This window comes from Salvia miltiorrhiza, chromosome 3 (genome assembly GCF_028751815.1).
Source record: "Salvia miltiorrhiza cultivar Shanhuang (shh) chromosome 3, IMPLAD_Smil_shh, whole genome shotgun sequence".
Classification (NCBI taxonomy): domain Eukaryota; kingdom Viridiplantae; phylum Streptophyta; class Magnoliopsida; order Lamiales; family Lamiaceae; genus Salvia; species Salvia miltiorrhiza.
This window is the reverse complement of record NC_080389.1, coordinates 27,951,110-27,969,751: the sequence shown is the minus strand read 5'-3', so window position 1 is coordinate 27,969,751 and position 18,642 is coordinate 27,951,110. Positions and strand designations below refer to the sequence as shown.

Sequence of the window (18,642 nt, the reverse complement as noted above, 5' to 3'; positions counted from 1 at the left end):
AAAGCTATTCCAAAGTTTGAATCGAAGAAGAGAATCACAATGCCCAAAATCAGTCATTGCTGATTACAAACATTCTCTTAGAACTGAGGCAAATATTGTATATCCAAAGCCTAGGTATAACTGATTACAGAGAACCTGTTCTTTGTAATCTAGTTGGCATGTTTTTGAACCTCTTTTCAACCGACTGAATCGAGAGTTTGAGTTGTAAAGAGTTCAGACCAATGTTCTGATTCCGAGAGATCTTAGTCTTTGCGGAAAGGCATAGTTTTGTCTCAGTGAAGCTAAGAGTGAGAAATCCAGTGTATTGGTACTGAAGATAGGATCTTCAGTTGTCTAGGTTTATTGTGCACCCGTAAGCACATGCCCAGTGAAGTTGTCAGTCTGATCAACTGACCGTGGATGTAGGAAGTATTTTTTGAACCACGTAAAAATCTCTGTGTTGTTTACAACTTTCAGTTTTTACCTTCTTACTTGTGTACAAACCTTATACAACTGAAAACTGATTAACTGCAAAGAGAAACTTAATTTCTGACAAAATGATTAATCTCACAGGCTATTTCAAAACAAAAGTTTTACGTTGCGTGTGTTATTAGTCTAACTGATTAATCTTCGGATAGTCAGTAAGATTCATAACATCTCTATGTTCAACAAACCTGACTGAAGCTTTACGTGTATCAGTTAAAGTCTTTGACTTAACTGATAACTCTTTACTGAAGAGTATTCAGTATCAGTCGCCAACCTTGTCTTGCTAAAACTCTTTTAACTGAAAAAGGTTGTGTCTGTATGTTTTCGTTTGAAAAATAGCCTATAGGTGTATTCCTCCCCCCCCCATACACCTATTCGAGACCTAACACATTTTCAGGTAATTAAGGTTGGAGACGCATAGAGGATCGAATGGGCGCGTCAAGTAAACTTTTTGAAAATGATGTTATGTAGTAGTTGCACTTAATACATTATCTAATATCTTACATGTATAGTTTTTGAATCTCAAACTACTTTTGAGATTGTGTTAACTTATCAAGTTTGGTATTGTTATATTTCTGTCTTGACTGATCGTCTTTTAAATTCAAGTTTTATCTCAAATATTTTATTCAAGTATTTACTTCTATTATGTTTAATAGAAATGGTTTTTCATATAAATTAAAATCTTTGTTTAATGGTACTTCCGCTGTCAACAGATATTTAAATTCTTATTTAACACTTAAATTAGATTAGGGTGTTACAACCATACAGTGGATTACCCGGCGATTTCAAGGTGGAATCTAAAGCCATCGCTGTCAAACAGTCTTTGTAGATTATGCTCACAGCGCTGCCCAAATCCACAAATATACGGTGCACTGTATAATTTTCCAGCCCTGCAAGAACGGATGGTCTGCTTCTGTGCCCTATTGGATATGGGTCCATTTTCTTCGCCAATGATCATATGCACCTGCCTCTTTTCTTTACGGGACGGAGTAGCCCTACGATCATCCCCTTGATTCCCTTATTCCCTTCCAGCTCTGGGATTATAATTATTATCCTGCAAGTGCAGGGGTGGTGTTTGTTTCACAAATTGATCAAGTTTTCCCTATCTCACCAATATTTCCAATTGATTACGCAGATGACCACAATATTATGTAGGGTGTCCATAATGATTGTGGTACTGACATAACAGTCCATTCGATCCTGGCTTGGGAGCCCCTGTAGCAAAATCTCGTGGAGCCCTGAACCATGGTTCATTTTTTATTAAGTGAAAAATCTCGTCTTGAGGTTTATTCAATGGAGTCTGATCAGTGAGTCGGTTGACGTTATTCACCCCTCTATAGGTTTGCTCATTACGAGTGGGCTGGTATGTTAGCTGCTCTTCCCCTGGTAGCACTCTGAGTGGCAGTCCCCTATACGGTGCTCTCCCTTGATGACGGGTGTCCGGTGTCTCGACCTTATTCTCCGCCTTCTTGGGTTTGTTGCCACTGTATTTTGTCTTTCGAGCGGCTCTAGCTTCCTCCAGTTGTATGTACCCCGAGGGCTAGAATATCATCAAAGTCCCTCGGTTGTTTTACTTGTAAATTATCAAAGAAAGCTCCAGGTCTTAGCCTGCGTACAAAAGCATAGCCCTTAATCTGAGATTCAGCTTTGAGCACCTCCAAAGATGCTTTGGTAAAACGGGCAGCAAATTCCTTCAGAGTCTCGGTAGGTTCTTGTTTTAAATCCATCAATGACATGGCAGTCATGGCAGCGCACTTAGAGCTCGCAAACTGCCACATGAACGTATCATGTAGTTGTTTAAAAGAATGAACAGAATCAGGCTCCAGAGCCCGGAACCACTGCTGAGCTATTCCGGTTAACGTAATAGAGAAGATTCTACACTTAATCCCCTCTGTGTACTGATGTAGCGTGATCATGGTTTTCAAATCTGGCCATGTGTACCTCCGGGTCATCGGATCCATCGTATTCCATGTTAATGGGTTTGTAGTGACGAGGCAACGGATCTGCCAAGATATACTCCGAAAACGGACTTGACCCCACTCTAGCAGCGGTTTCAGGATAATACTGGTGACGACGGCTTTCTCCACTTTCCTCACCCGGGCAGCGCTGACTGGTATGTTTGCGCTTACTTTCTCCAGCTCCGCTGGTATGCTTGTTTTTCTCCCTCAGATGAACATGTTTATCCTAGTGACTTTCAGCCCTGGAATGGATAGAGTCCTCATACTGTCCCCTTTTTCGTGAGACAGCTTTGCTTTTTTCCTTCTCTTTTTTCTCAATCACTTCATCCAATTCTTGGAGGTGTCGCTGCATAGTTGAGACCCTCTCTTATAGCTGGACTGGATCCTCCAGCGTTGTGCCTCTCTCCCGTCGCTCTGTGACAGGTTTGGTCTGACTGGAAGTGTCCCCAACATCCTCAATACCCTCCATATCTCCCCGGAACAAGGGTCCCTGATGACGCATATCTCTGACCTTTCAGCCCTGGCTTCTCCCACTCTTTTCGGGGGAACGACGATAGTACTCTTTACCAAGGGTGGTGGATTTTCAGTTGGTAATCCCCCAGAAATAGTTTGAGTAGGCAGCCCTGAAGTCCCTAGTCCTGCGATTCCTGGTAGCCCCAAGTTTAACGATAGTGTAGACGTTCCCAACACCTGTCGCATGCAGGTGTAGCTCAGAAAAGACAGCATTTGTTCAGTTATGGTGACATTAACCCGTCCCGGTCTCTTCGCTGCCGATCCCTATTCAGTTGGAGTCACTTGCAGCCCTGACAGAACAGGCCTGAGTGGGGTATGAGGAGAATGATTCACCTGTAGTGTGTTGGTGAATCGAGAGAAAGAGACGAGAATATTCACAAACAAACATATACGCCCTTCACACCCGAATTCTCGACAAAGATATACAACTTTCGCTGAGAAATTCGGTCGAGCAGAGTTCATGCACAGATTTCTTCACGTCTTAAACCCGATCTGTCGTTCCCACAGACGGCGCCAGTTGATGTGTTCGATAATCTCACCCTTTAATTATGAGGAAAATGATTCACCTGTAGTGTGTTGGTGAATCGAGAGAAAGAGACGAGAGCAGCTAAAGCGAGAAAAGAGAGTATCGTATTAGACTTTTTATGGCATATGTTTACAATGACCATCATATCTTCCATTTATAGACGCCTATGACAGGGGTAAACTAGTAATTACATTGCTGATAGCAACCCTGGCGGTTAAAGAGAATCTTTGAGGTCGTTATCGATCGGTTGCGCTTTCAGTCTTTCCCAGCACTGCACTTTGTATACCAGCTCCGAAGTTCCCCTCCTGACTATGCCAGCTCTGCTCAAGCTTCAGCGTTGCCCCTTCTTACTTCACTCCAGCCCTGACGCGCATAGTGTTTAAATCCTCTCGAGATGGCCCTGATGCTCCTGCCCTTCATGCTTTTCTCCCAAAGATACTATTCAAGCTCCTTTCCTCATAGTTATTCCCAGCGCTGACGACTTTGGTGCTGTCAACTTTGCTTTACGCATACTTTACTCCTCATCAGCCACAATAGAATATTATACAATTCACCATTAAATTTGGGTGCAGGCTTTCAAACAATGAGGCTGAGTACAAGGATGTAATAAGGGCCTTGAAGATCATGTTAGAAACAAAGCATATATAAATAAATACATGAAATTTTGCAAGTAACAAGTTCATTTATTTATGAAAAATTTGAAAACCTTCATATCATAGTACGAAACTGGTTGCTGAGACTCCTCGAAGCCTTTCTTCAATGGATTCGTTACCTCGGGATTACTTGTTATTTAGTATGTAAAATATAATATAATGTTTCTATATTTGAATCAACAATTAATAAATTAAATGATGAATTAAGATAATAGAAATGGAGATTAGAGGTGATGCCATGTAGGACCTTGAAGTAAGGTGGTGGCTTTAATATATAATTGTATTATATATTATTATATTATATATAGATATAGATTCCCAAAAGTTATTGGTAATCCATGAGCATTAAATATACAATCACCGCCAAGTTGACAAAAATATGTTTGATGTAGTAAAATGATCACTGCTCATAATTATATAGTATATCTTAAATCAAGATCATCCAACTCCCTATAATCGATCTAAGTCCAAGTCCAAGAACCAAAACCAAATCAAAATGGTTTCACCTTTTCCAAAAGATTTCTTCAGCAGCTGCACCTTGTGGAAAACCCTAGTACTTGTGGCCCTGCTTCTCAATCTCATCGTCAACACTCAAAACCCCCAACTCTACTTTCATAGATGGGCTGCACCACCGCAACCATCATCATCTCCGCAGCCGCTCGTCTCGAGCAACAACGTCAACGACCGCACCAATCTGAGCCACATTGCATTCGGTCTGATGGGCTCGGTCCAGACCTGGCCCCAGAGGCGGGGCTACCTGGAGGCGTGGTGGCGGCCGAACAAGACGCGTGGGCATGTCTTCCTCGACCGGCCCCCGCCCCCGGAGCTCCTCCCCTGGCCGGAGACCGCCCCTCCCTACAAACTAGTAGACGACCTATCCGAGCTGTTCCGACACACCAAGCCCCGCTTCTGGCTGATGCCGCGGATGGTCCACGGGATCTCGGAGCTGTTGAGGGAGGTGCACGACGGCGTGAGATGGGTGGTGATGGGCGACGACGATTCCGTTTTTTTTGTGGACAATATCGTCGATGTTCTTGCGGAGTATGATCACAACAAGTACTATTACCTCGGGTGGCACTCGGAGAGCGTCATATCCAACTATTGGTACTCGTTCGACCAGGCGTTCGGCGGCGGCGGGATCGTGCTCAGCTACCCGCTGGCGACGGCGCTGGCGAGGGACATGGATGCGTGCCTCCTCAGGTATGCGGACAGCACTTCGGCGGATTTGATCACCATGACTTGCATTGCGGATGTGGGAGTCAACCTCACACCTCATAAAGGAATTCACCAGGTTAGTCGATGTTTATATTTTGTTAATTACATCTACATGATATGATCGTCTACTTCAGAAAAAGGTGTTTTATACTTCAAATGATTTCGTCGATGTTAATTAGATGGGGTTAAAAAAGATGGGGTAATTGCGCATGAATAGGGCTGTAATCGAACCGAGCCGAACCGAATAGTGGTGTGCTCAAACTTGGTTTGTTTAGTATCAAATCGAATCCCGAACTTTACTTACCGAATACTTTGAGGCTCGCGAGCATATACGAACTTTCTAAATTTATATTTATATTCAAAATATTGATTATTTTATTTTAAAAATAAATTTTTTATTTAAAATAATAAATATATTAATTATTTTCTTATGACAAATAAAATTAATTAGATATTTAATACAATTATTATTAATTTTAGTGGATAAATATAAGTTGTATATACTAATAATTTATATTTTTCAAGTTGAATCACTTGACGAACATGTTAACGAGCCGAATACTACTAATTGCTCAAGTTTGGTTTGTTTATTTATCGAGCTTCTCTAAACGAACTTGAACGAGATTTTTTCGAGCCGAGCTCCGAATAGTTCGCGAGCGGCTTGGTTTGTTTACACCCCTACGCATGAATATGCCAACTTTAATTCATTTTGTACATAATTACAAAATTTGTATTCAAATACACCAACTTTCAATTGTTTTGATGTTTCACAAGGTTGTCAATTGTTTGTGAATTAATATTGAGATAGACGCTTTAAATATATACATGACTTAAAGAGTCGATGTACCATGCACATCAGTCAGTCCCGATGGTTTTATTTTGTCGCAACTAGCCACGATGACATTAATTTGTCGAAGATTGATGAGATTATGTGAAAATTTTAAAATAATAAAAAATTTGTGAATTTTAGCAAATTTTTTAATTCATGTGCAAAATCAAAATTGAGTTAAAGTTTAGAAACAATAGGGCCGGATGGCCCTATTCAACATACAACATCAAATTTTGTCCATCATTTGAAAAAACATAAGTTTTGGCCATTTTTTGTATGTCATGACTATTCTACCCTTCTCTCTCTCCTCTCTCTTTCTCATCTCCCTCTCTCTCTCCAGCGAGCAGCGGCTGCCGCTCTCTCCTCTCTCTTTCTCATCTCCCTCTCTCTCTCTCTTTCCAGCGCGCCGCTTGGGCAGAATTCGTCGGAGTTGAGGATGAGGCGGCGGCGGTGGAGGAGATCCTCCCCCTCTCTCTCTCCATCTGCTGTCGCTCTCTCCTCTTTCTTTCTCATCTCCCTCTCTCTCTTTCTCTCTCTCCAGCGCGCCGCTTGGTGGAAGATGAGGCGGCGGCAGATCTGATCTGATGAGGCGGCGGTGGATCTGATCTGATCGTTGCGCCGCCTCCTCCATCGGCAAATCTGATCTCCGCCTCCTTCGATTTCAGCCATCGACAGATCTGATCTGATCTGTGCTGCACGTATGACACTTATGGCACTATTAGTGCCATAAGTGCACACTTCCCCCTAGGGTTTAGATATTCCATTTAGGGTTTAGATTATCCATTTGGGGTTTAGATGTTCCATTTAGGGTTTAGATTATTCATTTTAGGGTTTAGATGTTCCATTGTTGTTTCTGTATTTGTGTTGCACGTATGGCACTTATGGCACTAATAGTGCCACAAGTGCCCAAATGACCATTTTACTTAGTTTTATTTTGAATTTCCGTTGGCACTTATGGCACTAATAGTGACATAAGTGCCAAAATGACTATTTTACTTGGTTTTATTTTGGATTTCCGTTGGCACTTTTGGCACTATTAGTGCCATAAGTGCCATCGGAAATCCAAAATAAAACCAAAGTAAAATCTTGGCACTTATGGCATTAATAGTGCCATAAGTGCCTAACCCGACCCAGCACGCGACCCGCGAGCCTGATCCTACCCGGTCCGCCTCATCAAGGGTAAAAACGTCCAAATCAATAAAAATGGCCAAAAATATTTGTGTTTTTTCAATGTATAGCCATAAATTGTGTTTTATGCTTCATTTTGGCTACTTCAAAATTTTACTCTAAAGTTTATCTATCTTCGTACAATTATCTTTTCAGGGCGTGTTTTATTTAATTGTAAATTTATCATGAGTAACGGAGAGATAACAAAATTTTCTCACTTTAAATCCTTTCTTTTTTCCTCTCATTTTCTACAAAAGAGAATTTCACCATTTCTCATTCCTTCTTTTTATTCAAAGAGGGATAATATTATCACACAAAAAAAATAGTTGATAATATTATCTCTCTTTAAATGATATATAAGAAAGAATTCGAAATGGTTAAAATTTTCTTTGTGCAGAAAATAAGGAGAAAAGAAAAAGAAATTCAAAACAGTAATTTTTTTTGTTTTCTATCCTTAATATTCATGATATATTATCAACACAAAAGAACACAGCTTTCAAATAATACACTTCTATTATTCTTTAGCAAATAGAGCATTAATATTATCAGTACTACATTGTAATTAATAATTAATAATTAACTGGCAATAAAAGATGACGCTTTCATGGAATTAATGCATAAGACTAATATATTTTAACTGTAGGTACAATAATTATGATATAATAAAGACATGTGGGGATTCAGTTTAATCTGGATGCCCTTGATCGAAAAGTCTAGTCAATAGGATCATATATAGGGTTTTGGAATTAGATTTGGATTTGTAAATTTTAAAATCAGTAATATTATAAGTTAGTTGACTTAACCATTAAAAATATTAGGAGAGCAGGAGCTCTTTGTCTCTCGAGATTTGAAAATTTAACAAAATACTGTATCAAGTGTCTACTGTAAGAGCCGAACAGAGATTGCAATGAGTCAGACCCAGACGGATCTTACTTGGTCTAGATTCTAGATTTGGATCCACTTTTTTTACTTAGATTCGAATTCGTATTGGATCTAAAAAATTAAAATCCATGTTCAAATTCGAAGGGTCTCGAGTCTAGATTCATATTTTTTTCGTTTAAAATAAATTTATAAATTTCAAATTAATTAAAAATAACATCATAATATATTGTCTGGGGTTTCAACAATCATTCAAAAATAAATAATTATACCATAATCAATAAAAAAATATTACTTCCTCCATCTTATTAGTAATGCCTCAATTATTATATTGGGACGTCCTACTAGTAATATCTCACATTTTTAGTAAAAAATTAAATATTTCAAATATTATTAATAGTGAAATCAACTCACTTCACACACCAACTCACTATATATCATTTTTACAATATGTCATATTAATATCATGTTTGGTACATTGCATAAATATCTATAAAATAATTCTTAAATATTTTCTACCAACTCACTTTATATACTAATTACATTTTTTTTAATCAATAGAAATATATATTACATCCGTCCCCAAAAAGTTAATTTGCCCCAATTTCCTTTATAGAAATATTACGATAAAGTTTGCCCTAATTTCTTTTTTGAGGTGAAAATTTCCTTTATAGAAATATATACTCCATCCGTCCCTAAAAAATTTGCCCAAATTTTCTTTTTGAAGTGCCCCAAAACTTTGTCCTAACCCCCTTACTTTCTATTCTATTAAATCACCTCACTATCAAATATATATATATATATATATATATATATATATATATATATATTGAAGAAATCATCAATTTTACAATTACAGTCCTTCAAATACTATTTTTATACATGACTTCACCATAATTTTTTTATCAGTTGTATTATTTTCATTGTGACAAATTTTTAAGGGACGAAAGAAGTATTATTTATGAAAAGAGATGTATAAATTAGTCATAGATTTTTAGATAAAGATAAAATAAAATTATATATTTTAATATATAATTGAATTTGTCATCGGATCTGAGTTTTAGAACTTTTGCTCTCGATTCAGATTTAAAATTTTAAAAATAATTCAGATTGTATTCAGATCGGATGTAAATTTAAGTTTATTGGGTCCATCGTTTACAAGATCAAATCCTAAAAAGAATTTGGATCCACGAATCAGGATGGGGCCCGGCCGAATTCTTTATTTCTTATTTTATCCGAGGCCTATAAAATGTCAGGAACGGGTAAGGCTGGCGAAGAGTTTGCAATTGCATGAATCGCATCATATTCCCTTTCTCCTCCTTTTTACACAGTTATTGTGAATTACAGATTTCAAGGTCTACTAGCTTTTAGCTTAAAGGATCGTATCACTATCAGGCTTATCAGTTTTTCACGAAATTAATCAATTGGTCAACGAAATGGGGATTGGTGATGACACCAGTTGCTTCTAACCCTATACCTTTTTCCACATGGGTGCAACAGTTACACCGTGCAATCGAATTGACCCGTATCTAAAATACTATTATTTATACGGTTATGACTTTCATTGCTCAATATGATTATCTCACAAGTTGACTCAATTATAAATGAGTATATATTTGATGATTTAATTATACAGGAAAATTTTAACAAAATGATTTAATGAAATACAGTAAATCAAGTCTAGATATATATCAATTGATTTTGAATTGGTCACTACCATATTAATTTATTGATTATTATTCTTGTTCTTGTTATTATTTTCATTAGCTGAATTCATTTGAATCAATCAGCCATTCTTTTAAAAATATTTTTTAAGGGGATACAGACACAGAAATATCTCAGTTTCTTAAGAAAAAAATTGCATAATTTGGTCTTACTATGTATAGGGCTTTGTCAATATTATATGATGTATACTATCCTGTTGGGTTGCTAGATTAGGATTGAATCGATGACACGTTTTGCATACATAGTCAACTTTTAGTTCAAATTGGATAGTGTCCTAATTGTTGGCCAAGCTGTCCTTAATCTGGGTATTTAATCGATAGTTGCAAAGAAATATGTACACTCGATCCTACTGTCTATAAATCGAATGTAGAATTTATTACCACCGGCAACTAAGAATGTCTAAATATATGACTAGGATTTTCGAAAACAAGTACTTCCTCCGTCCATCAAAGATATGCCACAATTTCATTTTTCGTCCGTCCACAAAAAATATGCCTTATTCATTTTTAGTAGTATGGTCCACACAACTCCACTCACATTTAAAGTGGGACCCTTACTCCACTACCAACTTTACTCACATTTTATTAAAACTCGTGCCGAAAGTAAAGTAGCATATCTTTGATGGACGGAGGGAGTATTTGTTTAAGCCAGCACAGGGTGTCAGCACTTGGGTTGGGGGATTGAAAACGGTTATCGTAATTACACGTTGTAATTAAGAACAACAATAAACATCGAATTAGGATGAGATTCTCTATCCCACAATTTAGTGTGTACCACTCCTAATTTATTATAATTTTTAATTATTTTTTCTTCAATTTTAATTTATTATGTTTTAATATAATAAAAAGATAATTAACAAGGGTTCATTCCTCCAATTAGGGTTTATAATTGGTTTTTTACATTTACTTGAATTAATAATTGATTATTTGGGTTAATTAATTCAAAATTAGGGTATATAATTTTTTAAAATTGTAATTTTTAGTGACAAATGTTAATTAGAGTTTCTAATATTATATTTATTTTTATTTTTATAATAAATAATTATAAAATAGATAAATTAAAAGTGTTACATGATGGTACACACTTTATTAGTAAAGGGACAGAGGATCCCGTCCAGAATTAGGGCCGCCTTTGAGAGAGTTCGACCTTGCGTAAGGATACATGGCTCAACATATATTAGGAGGCCCAAAAATATATATTTTTATATTTATTAAATGTAAGATTTTGACTCAAATTTAAGTTTTTTTTTTATAGACAAAGAGCCTCAATTCGGTCCAATTAATTAAGCATGCATAGATTTACTTTTTACGATTGACACTTGACAGTATATATATAATCTCATTAGAGTATTTCTAATTTCACCTTCTAAACTAAGATAAGAATTAAGTAAAATTAATTTAAATGTTAGACTTTGTCGAGAATAAAAAAGTATTTTAAAGTTTTAACCCATTTTACTAAATAGTACTATATTATAGCTTATATTAATTTTATCTATCTATTGTTATCCTAAAAAATAAACATCCTCCTAAATGAAAGGGCAAATTTTTACTATAAATTTTTATTTTCATATGAATTTTATATTAGATTTTTATAATGATAGATAAAAAGATTCATTTATATTCTTTTGCCAAGAGCCATCGGGACCGTCCCAAAATCAAACAATTCAATATTGGCTATAGGCAGGTATTTCTTATTCAGTATAGAAGGACTTATGGCATGCTTGATGTTTCTTAACTTGTTTGACTACAATAATAGGATCAACCATAATAAACGAGGAACGACAATACATTAAGAGAGGAGGTTTAAATGATAATTTTTTATTGAACTCAAAAGAATTGTGAAAATTTATGGTAATATATCATTTTGATGAATGAATGTGAAGCATGAAGAAAGTGATTTTTTTTTAATGTCTCAAATTTAACAATGAATATATGTATTTTTACAGAAAAATGCATTATTTTCATACTCTCATGAAAAATTGCAGTTCTCGCGATAATCAACGTTACGCATTAAACAATTTATAACTATTAAATTATGTAGGTTGATCTACATGGAGATTTCTCAGGTTATCTATCAGCGCATCCTAAAGTTCCCGTCTTGACCTTTCATCACTTCGACGCAGTGGAACCCATATTTCCTTCCATGGATCGTATGCAGTCCACGCACCACCTTATGAAGGCGGCTGATGCTGACCAGTCCCGATTGCTCCAACAAACCATATGCTACCACAAGAAAACGAATTGGTCTCTATCGATTTCGTGGGGTTATTCTGCACAAATATATGAGAGAATTATGCCACGAAGCTACCTACAACTGCCCATAGAAACATTCACGCCGTGGGCGAACGGGCCCGAGCGCCCTTTCTATATGTTCAACACACGCCCGCGTTCTAATGATTCTTGTGAAGCGCCTCATTTCTTCTTCTTTGAATCCGTTTCCGAGAGCACTTCAACTGATCAAATCATTACAACCTATACACGCGCCAACCAACGGGGCTTGCCGCCTTGCCTCTCCAGCGGCAATCACTCTGCTGATTTTATAACAGAGATTCAAGTAATTTCAACCGGAAAAAAACGTCTGCAGGTAAATACACACACACATAACTAGCATTAAAATAAATCAACTTTACTCGTTTTTTGATTTTGCACACTAATTTAAAAATCAATTGGTACAAAATATACAAAATTTAACAATTATCGTAATATCATGATTGAGATTTTTCGTCCATGGTGGCATAAATCACGTGAGTTGGCTTCGACGTGGCACTACTCTAATCAAAACTATGTTGTTTTAGTTATGAAAATTTAAGACACCGAGTTGCAACACCAACTTTATTTTTTACAAAAAATTCAATCATGATAAAATTATAAGAATTGTTAATTTAGTATAGTTTGTACCGATTTTGAATGTGTGCATAAAGCAAAAATCGGTCAAAATTAGTGTGTTTTAGTGCCAATAACCATTTTATGCTTTATGATCGTGATTTTTTTCATATCTATTATACATCATATAAACTGATGGAACCAATGTGAGAAGTTCCTTGTCAATGATCTTATAAGATAATATTTTAAATAATCATGCATATTAAATTCCTACAGGTATCACAGAATAAACACAACAGCTACAGTAAAGTGGAATGCATCAAACCCTAGCATGCTAGTAGAGATTGCTAATTTACCTCTATTTGTAGTCTATGGCATTCGATTATTTAACAGATACAGATTCAACCTGAGAAACTTCTAGCTTATTCATTCCTATAGCTCGAACGTTAGATGGACAACGGACTAATGAACCTAATAGCCGGGAGTCAAACACAAAGTTCTCACACATAAACAGAGAAAATTTCAATAGACTCTTGTATGGTGGAGGGGTGAAATCACATCTCCAAAAAGGTGTAGGAATTATGTTCTCCCTCTCTCCTATATATATAGGTGCCAATAGGCTAAGTTACAAATTCATAGGAAGATTAGGATAAGACCTCTTAATAGACTTGAATTTTCTTAAGTTAATTCTTAGTTAAATTTAAGTCTATCAATATTAATTAATTCCATTAAAGAATTAATATTGTACTATCTATCCTAACCCATGTTACGAATATGAATCATTTTTATTTAAGGGGTTATTGCCGGAAAATACATGTAGTTTGTCAATTTTCTGGTTTATAACATGACTTTATAATTTGACCAGAAAATGCATCAATTTTCAATTTAATCGCAATTATAACATGACTTTATAGTCTGACAAGAAAATACACCAAGTTTCAATTTATTCTCAATTATAACATGACCTTGTAATTAATTTATTATAATAATATCAAAGTTTAATACCTTAAATATTTTTAATGTTCTTTTCATCTCACAATATACTATATATATATATATATATATATATACATATATATTTGATAAATATACATCTATATGTAAATAATATATAATATTATTTACTTTTTAACATAGTTTCTATTATATATGTACCTAAATTATTTATTGGTCCTAATATTTTGTAATTTCATAATTTAAATAAATAAATACTTATTATATATGTAATATATTAATAGAATATTAAAATTAAATTTATATATATATATATATATATATATCTGTGTGTGTGTGTGTGTTTGTGTGTGTGCGCGCGCGCATTTGTGTGTTGAAAATGTATATATATATAGGGAGAGGTTTAAATAAGAACCACTAATAAAATAAGAACGGAGAACCATTTTAAGCCATTCGATCATCAAGATCTACGGTGGATGCATCATCTTGGTGGATAGATGCAGGTGTTGGGTTCGAATCCTAAAGGGAGCAAAAAAATTATTTTTTTCGGATGCATTAAATTTAATAGCGGATGCATTAATTTGTATAGCAGATGCAGTAATTTTATTGGTTCTTATGTTCTCACGATAATTGTGGTTCTCACTATAACCGCACCCTATATATATATATATATATATATATATATATATATGTATGTGTGTGTGTGTATTTTTAAACCATCACTATAATATCTTGATATATATATAGATATTATGAAATAATTAATCATCTAACTTAATTTTTATAAAAATTAATCAATTAATTAACAATATTTATACATAGAAATTTAATATAAATACAATAAATATTAATACATCTATGATGAAAAATAATCTAAATAAGATCATGTTATAATTGAGAATAAATTGAAACTTGGTGATTTTTCTTGTCAGACTATAAAGTCATGTTATAATTGCGATTAAATTGAAAATTAATGTATTTTCTGATCAAATTATAAAATCATGTTATAAGCCAGAAAATTGACAAACTACATGTATTTTCCGGAAATAACCCCTTTATTTAATTATTTCTTGTGTTTAAGATAGCGCATATTCATTATAATTTAAGCTTATTGACAACTATAATTATTTAATCTATTATCTAAAAGTTTTAATTGGTCTAACATTATTATTATATCTAGAATTAATTCCAACCAATTGGACTTCTAGCACAATAAACCATATGGGCACCTCAAGGGGGATATATCAACTCAATGCATCTAGACAAGGTTTTATATAACAATATTTAACAACACTTCCCAAGATTAAAGTACCACTGCCCGAGATATCTAAAATATTGAAAAGTAATAAATAAAAAAGATATCTAGAATATTGGATTATCAATAAACCTCCCTGTATTAAATTAAAGCAATATATCTAAAAAAACTTATATGCACAAGATAATTAATATAAATTAAGAAATAACGATTTCTCGATATCTCATTCTAAATTCTATCAGCTATTCAGAACTCATCTTACTGTGAATTCAATTTCAGTTCTATATCACATAAGTATCTATATTTAGCTAAGACAAGCAAATTTCTTAACGTAGATACTTCAGTCTTAATCAATGGATTGTCCAAATCCATTTAAACTGTGAACATATACTATTCTACAAAATATATCCATGTGATCTTGTGTGATAGTTGATCACCACATGATCTATAATATAGAATATTGGACTGTCTGCAGTATAATTTAACAAATAAATTAAATAGAAAACCATGTGACAAATTAGTAATGTTATCACGAACAGGGAAATAGGGTATTTCAATATACAAGAAGATTTAAAACATGTTTTGCAATATACGAATCCTAACAAAAATGCTTAAGCCCAAACTCTAACAAAAATGCTTGAAGGCTTAAGAGATTTTCTGAGCTTTGTAAATTTCCTTTTGACAAAAATCTATTGAAAGAGATTCTGCCTTCTTTCAAAAAAAAAAAATCTATTGAAAGAGTGTTATTGATCTCGAGATGTTAAGAATAGTTGTAGGATTTTCAAATATCACATTGGTTCCTGATTTCTACACTAGAAAAAGTTTTTATATCATGATCTACTTATATGTGTGTATTTATAGGGTTGGAATCCCATGAGAATATTAGTTTTTATGAGAAATGAGAATAACAAATAAATTGATAAAATCCATGAATAGCCATATTTAGCTAATGTGGTAAAAAATTTGTCCACTACGGAATTCCAATCCAAGTGAGAATGACTATTCGTGTGTTACATGCAACTTATTCATAGACTTTATTAATTTATTCGTTAACTGAATATCCCACGATTAATTTGAATAGATATCAGCATAGAACTTGAATATCTCATGTTCTGAATTCATTATCATTTTATTATATTTATTCATTCTAATTGTATCATTTTTCACACACACACACACACAGAGACATACACACACACACACACACACACATATAGGAGTGCACTCTAGTGAGATTGCTATTTTTCGTGAGATCATGAGTACAATGAATAAGGCGGTATATAGTGTTGAACAAGGCAACATATACTGATGAATAACGATATTAAAAAAATGAGTCAAATTTTCGCTCCCTCCAAGATTCGAACCCTGGTAAAAAAATTCGCCCTCTAGTTAAATATCAGCCATAGGATACATCAAATCAACACCCACAAATCGATCTAAAATGTCACCACATATAGGGGATCTAATTGGAACGCTCGTCTATGTATCTATAAGGATTGGATTAAATAAGAACTCGTATAGAAATTAAAAACCATTTTATGTTACTAAATCATGAAGATCTATGCATGGCGAATTCATCATTTTGTTGAATAAATTCACAGTAATGAGTTCGAATTCTATAGGTAGGGATTTCAATCCAGCCCGAAACTCGTGGACTGGCCTGATTAGCCCACCAATCCTAGAGTGTTAGGGTTGAAAACAACTCTAGCCTATGAATTATATAGGGAGCTAGGCTAAAAACAACTTTTAGAGTATAAAATAAGAATAGGTTTACACCATTGATCTACCTATAATCTAACAGTTGAGATTTAATCATAGAGAAATCGTATATAAACGTATGAATTCTATGTAGAATACCTATGAATTCATTGTGTAAATGTCAGAATTGCAAAAAAGAAAATTTCTACTACCTATAAGATTCGAGCTCAAGATCATGAATTCATCCAACAAATTGATGAATCAACTGTAGATCTTGATGATCTAACGAGTGAGTCCATATATTTAACATATACAAATAAAATCATTTTTGGTTCTTAGATTATGAAGATTTTTGATGAATTCATGACTTTTCTGAATAAATCCATGGTCTATGTTTGAATCTCGTAAGTAGTTAAAATTATATATATATATATATATATATATATATATATATATATATAGGGAGAGGTTCAAATAAGAACCACTAATAAAATAAGAACGGAGAACCATTTTAAGCCATTCGATCATCAAGATCTACGGTGGATGCATCATCTTGGTGGATGAATGCAGGTGCTGGGTTCGAATCCTGAAGGGAGCAAAAAAATTATTTTTTTCGGATGCATTAAATTTAATAGGGGATGCATTAATTTGTATAGCAGATGCAGTAATTTTATTGGTTCTTATGTTCTCACGATAATTGTGGTTCTCACTATAACCGCACCCTATATATATATATATATATATATATATATATATATATATATATATATATTTAAATTTATAATTTTCATAGAAAATACATAATATTTTATAGTGAATTCAAACTGAACTCATTTTACAAGATACGTATGACTTGCATAATAACACTATATATATATATATATATATATATATATATATATATATATATATATATATATATATATACAGAGAGAGAGAGAGAGAGAGAGAGTTTTTGTGGGCATGCACACATATATATAATCTATTGTTTATTTTATTATTGTTTATTCTATTGATTTTTTCTTGTTGCAGATTGATAGATGTGAATGTTGTGATATTGTTCGAGTGGATGGTGTGAAAGCGGATGTTACACTTAGGGAGTGCAAAATAGACGAGATCATAGCTTAGTCTTACATGAAATGTGGAAGAATATATATCGATGTGCGATTCACCTCTTCATTATAAAGTATTGTGCAAATATATTCTTACTAGTTTCCCAATCATCTAAAATGAATGTACCTTTGAGCACATTCAAGCAGTGATATCCTATATAAACAATGCTATCCTTTATATTAAGGGCTCATTTGATGCATGTTTTTGGATAAGTTGTGATATGTTTGATTGAAATGTCTTTTATCATATGTCATATTAATATTATGTTTGATAGAATGTGTGACGGCCTGACTTATCTAGGGAAAACGGTAAACAAGTTCATAATTGCCACGCAGGGCATAACCAACAAAATAAAAAGTTTGATGATCGAGATTATGGGAAAATAAATTATGTCAAGGAAACCCTTGACCTTCTTGATCGCTCCAGACCATCACAACCACCTAGCCTCCACTGCGCCCGGCTCCGTTAACCTGAAAAGATTTAAAAACTTTGGACTGAGTGCACTCAGTGAAGTTAATGCCCCTTTTTCTTTAAACTTGTTCTTAACACTTAGCACATATCATAGATAAGAAAACTGTTGTCTACTTAGGGTGTCTAGATCAACCTATTCCCAGACTTACAAAACATAATCAAGGCTAAGGACCATGCATTTAACATACATTAGCTTATCTTGATGCCTTATCTAGGTTAACTCACTCATTTTCATAAAAACTTTGCACAAAACATGTCTCAAACTTGTCATTCACATATATACTTAATCTTTCATGAAACATCCTTTAAAAACAACTTTCATACTTTGAAAATAATTTAACAACTTGAGCTCTTAAGGGTCTGTTGTGCAACAGACACCAAATCTGCCTCGGATCTCCA

General features: G+C 34.3%; 2 protein-coding genes across 2 annotated transcripts; one reads left to right on the top strand and one right to left on the bottom strand.

The window, feature by feature from the left end:
- Positions 1 to 1,973: 1,973 nt before the first annotated feature.
- LOC131018613 (uncharacterized) lies at positions 1,974 to 2,426 on the bottom strand. The gene has a single exon (XM_057947328.1). It carries the CDS (start codon positions 2,424 to 2,426, stop codon positions 1,974 to 1,976), a length of 453 nt encoding a protein of 150 aa, XP_057803311.1.
- A 2,068-nt stretch (positions 2,427 to 4,494) lies between these two features.
- LOC131014002 (uncharacterized) lies at positions 4,495 to 17,955 on the top strand. The gene is made up of 3 exons (XM_057941939.1): positions 4,495 to 5,406; positions 11,971 to 12,513; positions 17,692 to 17,955. Exons 1-3 carry the CDS (start codon positions 4,612 to 4,614, stop codon positions 17,785 to 17,787), a joined length of 1,434 nt encoding a protein of 477 aa, XP_057797922.1. The 5' UTR covers positions 4,495 to 4,611; the 3' UTR covers positions 17,788 to 17,955.
- Positions 17,956 to 18,642: the final 687 nt, after the last annotated feature.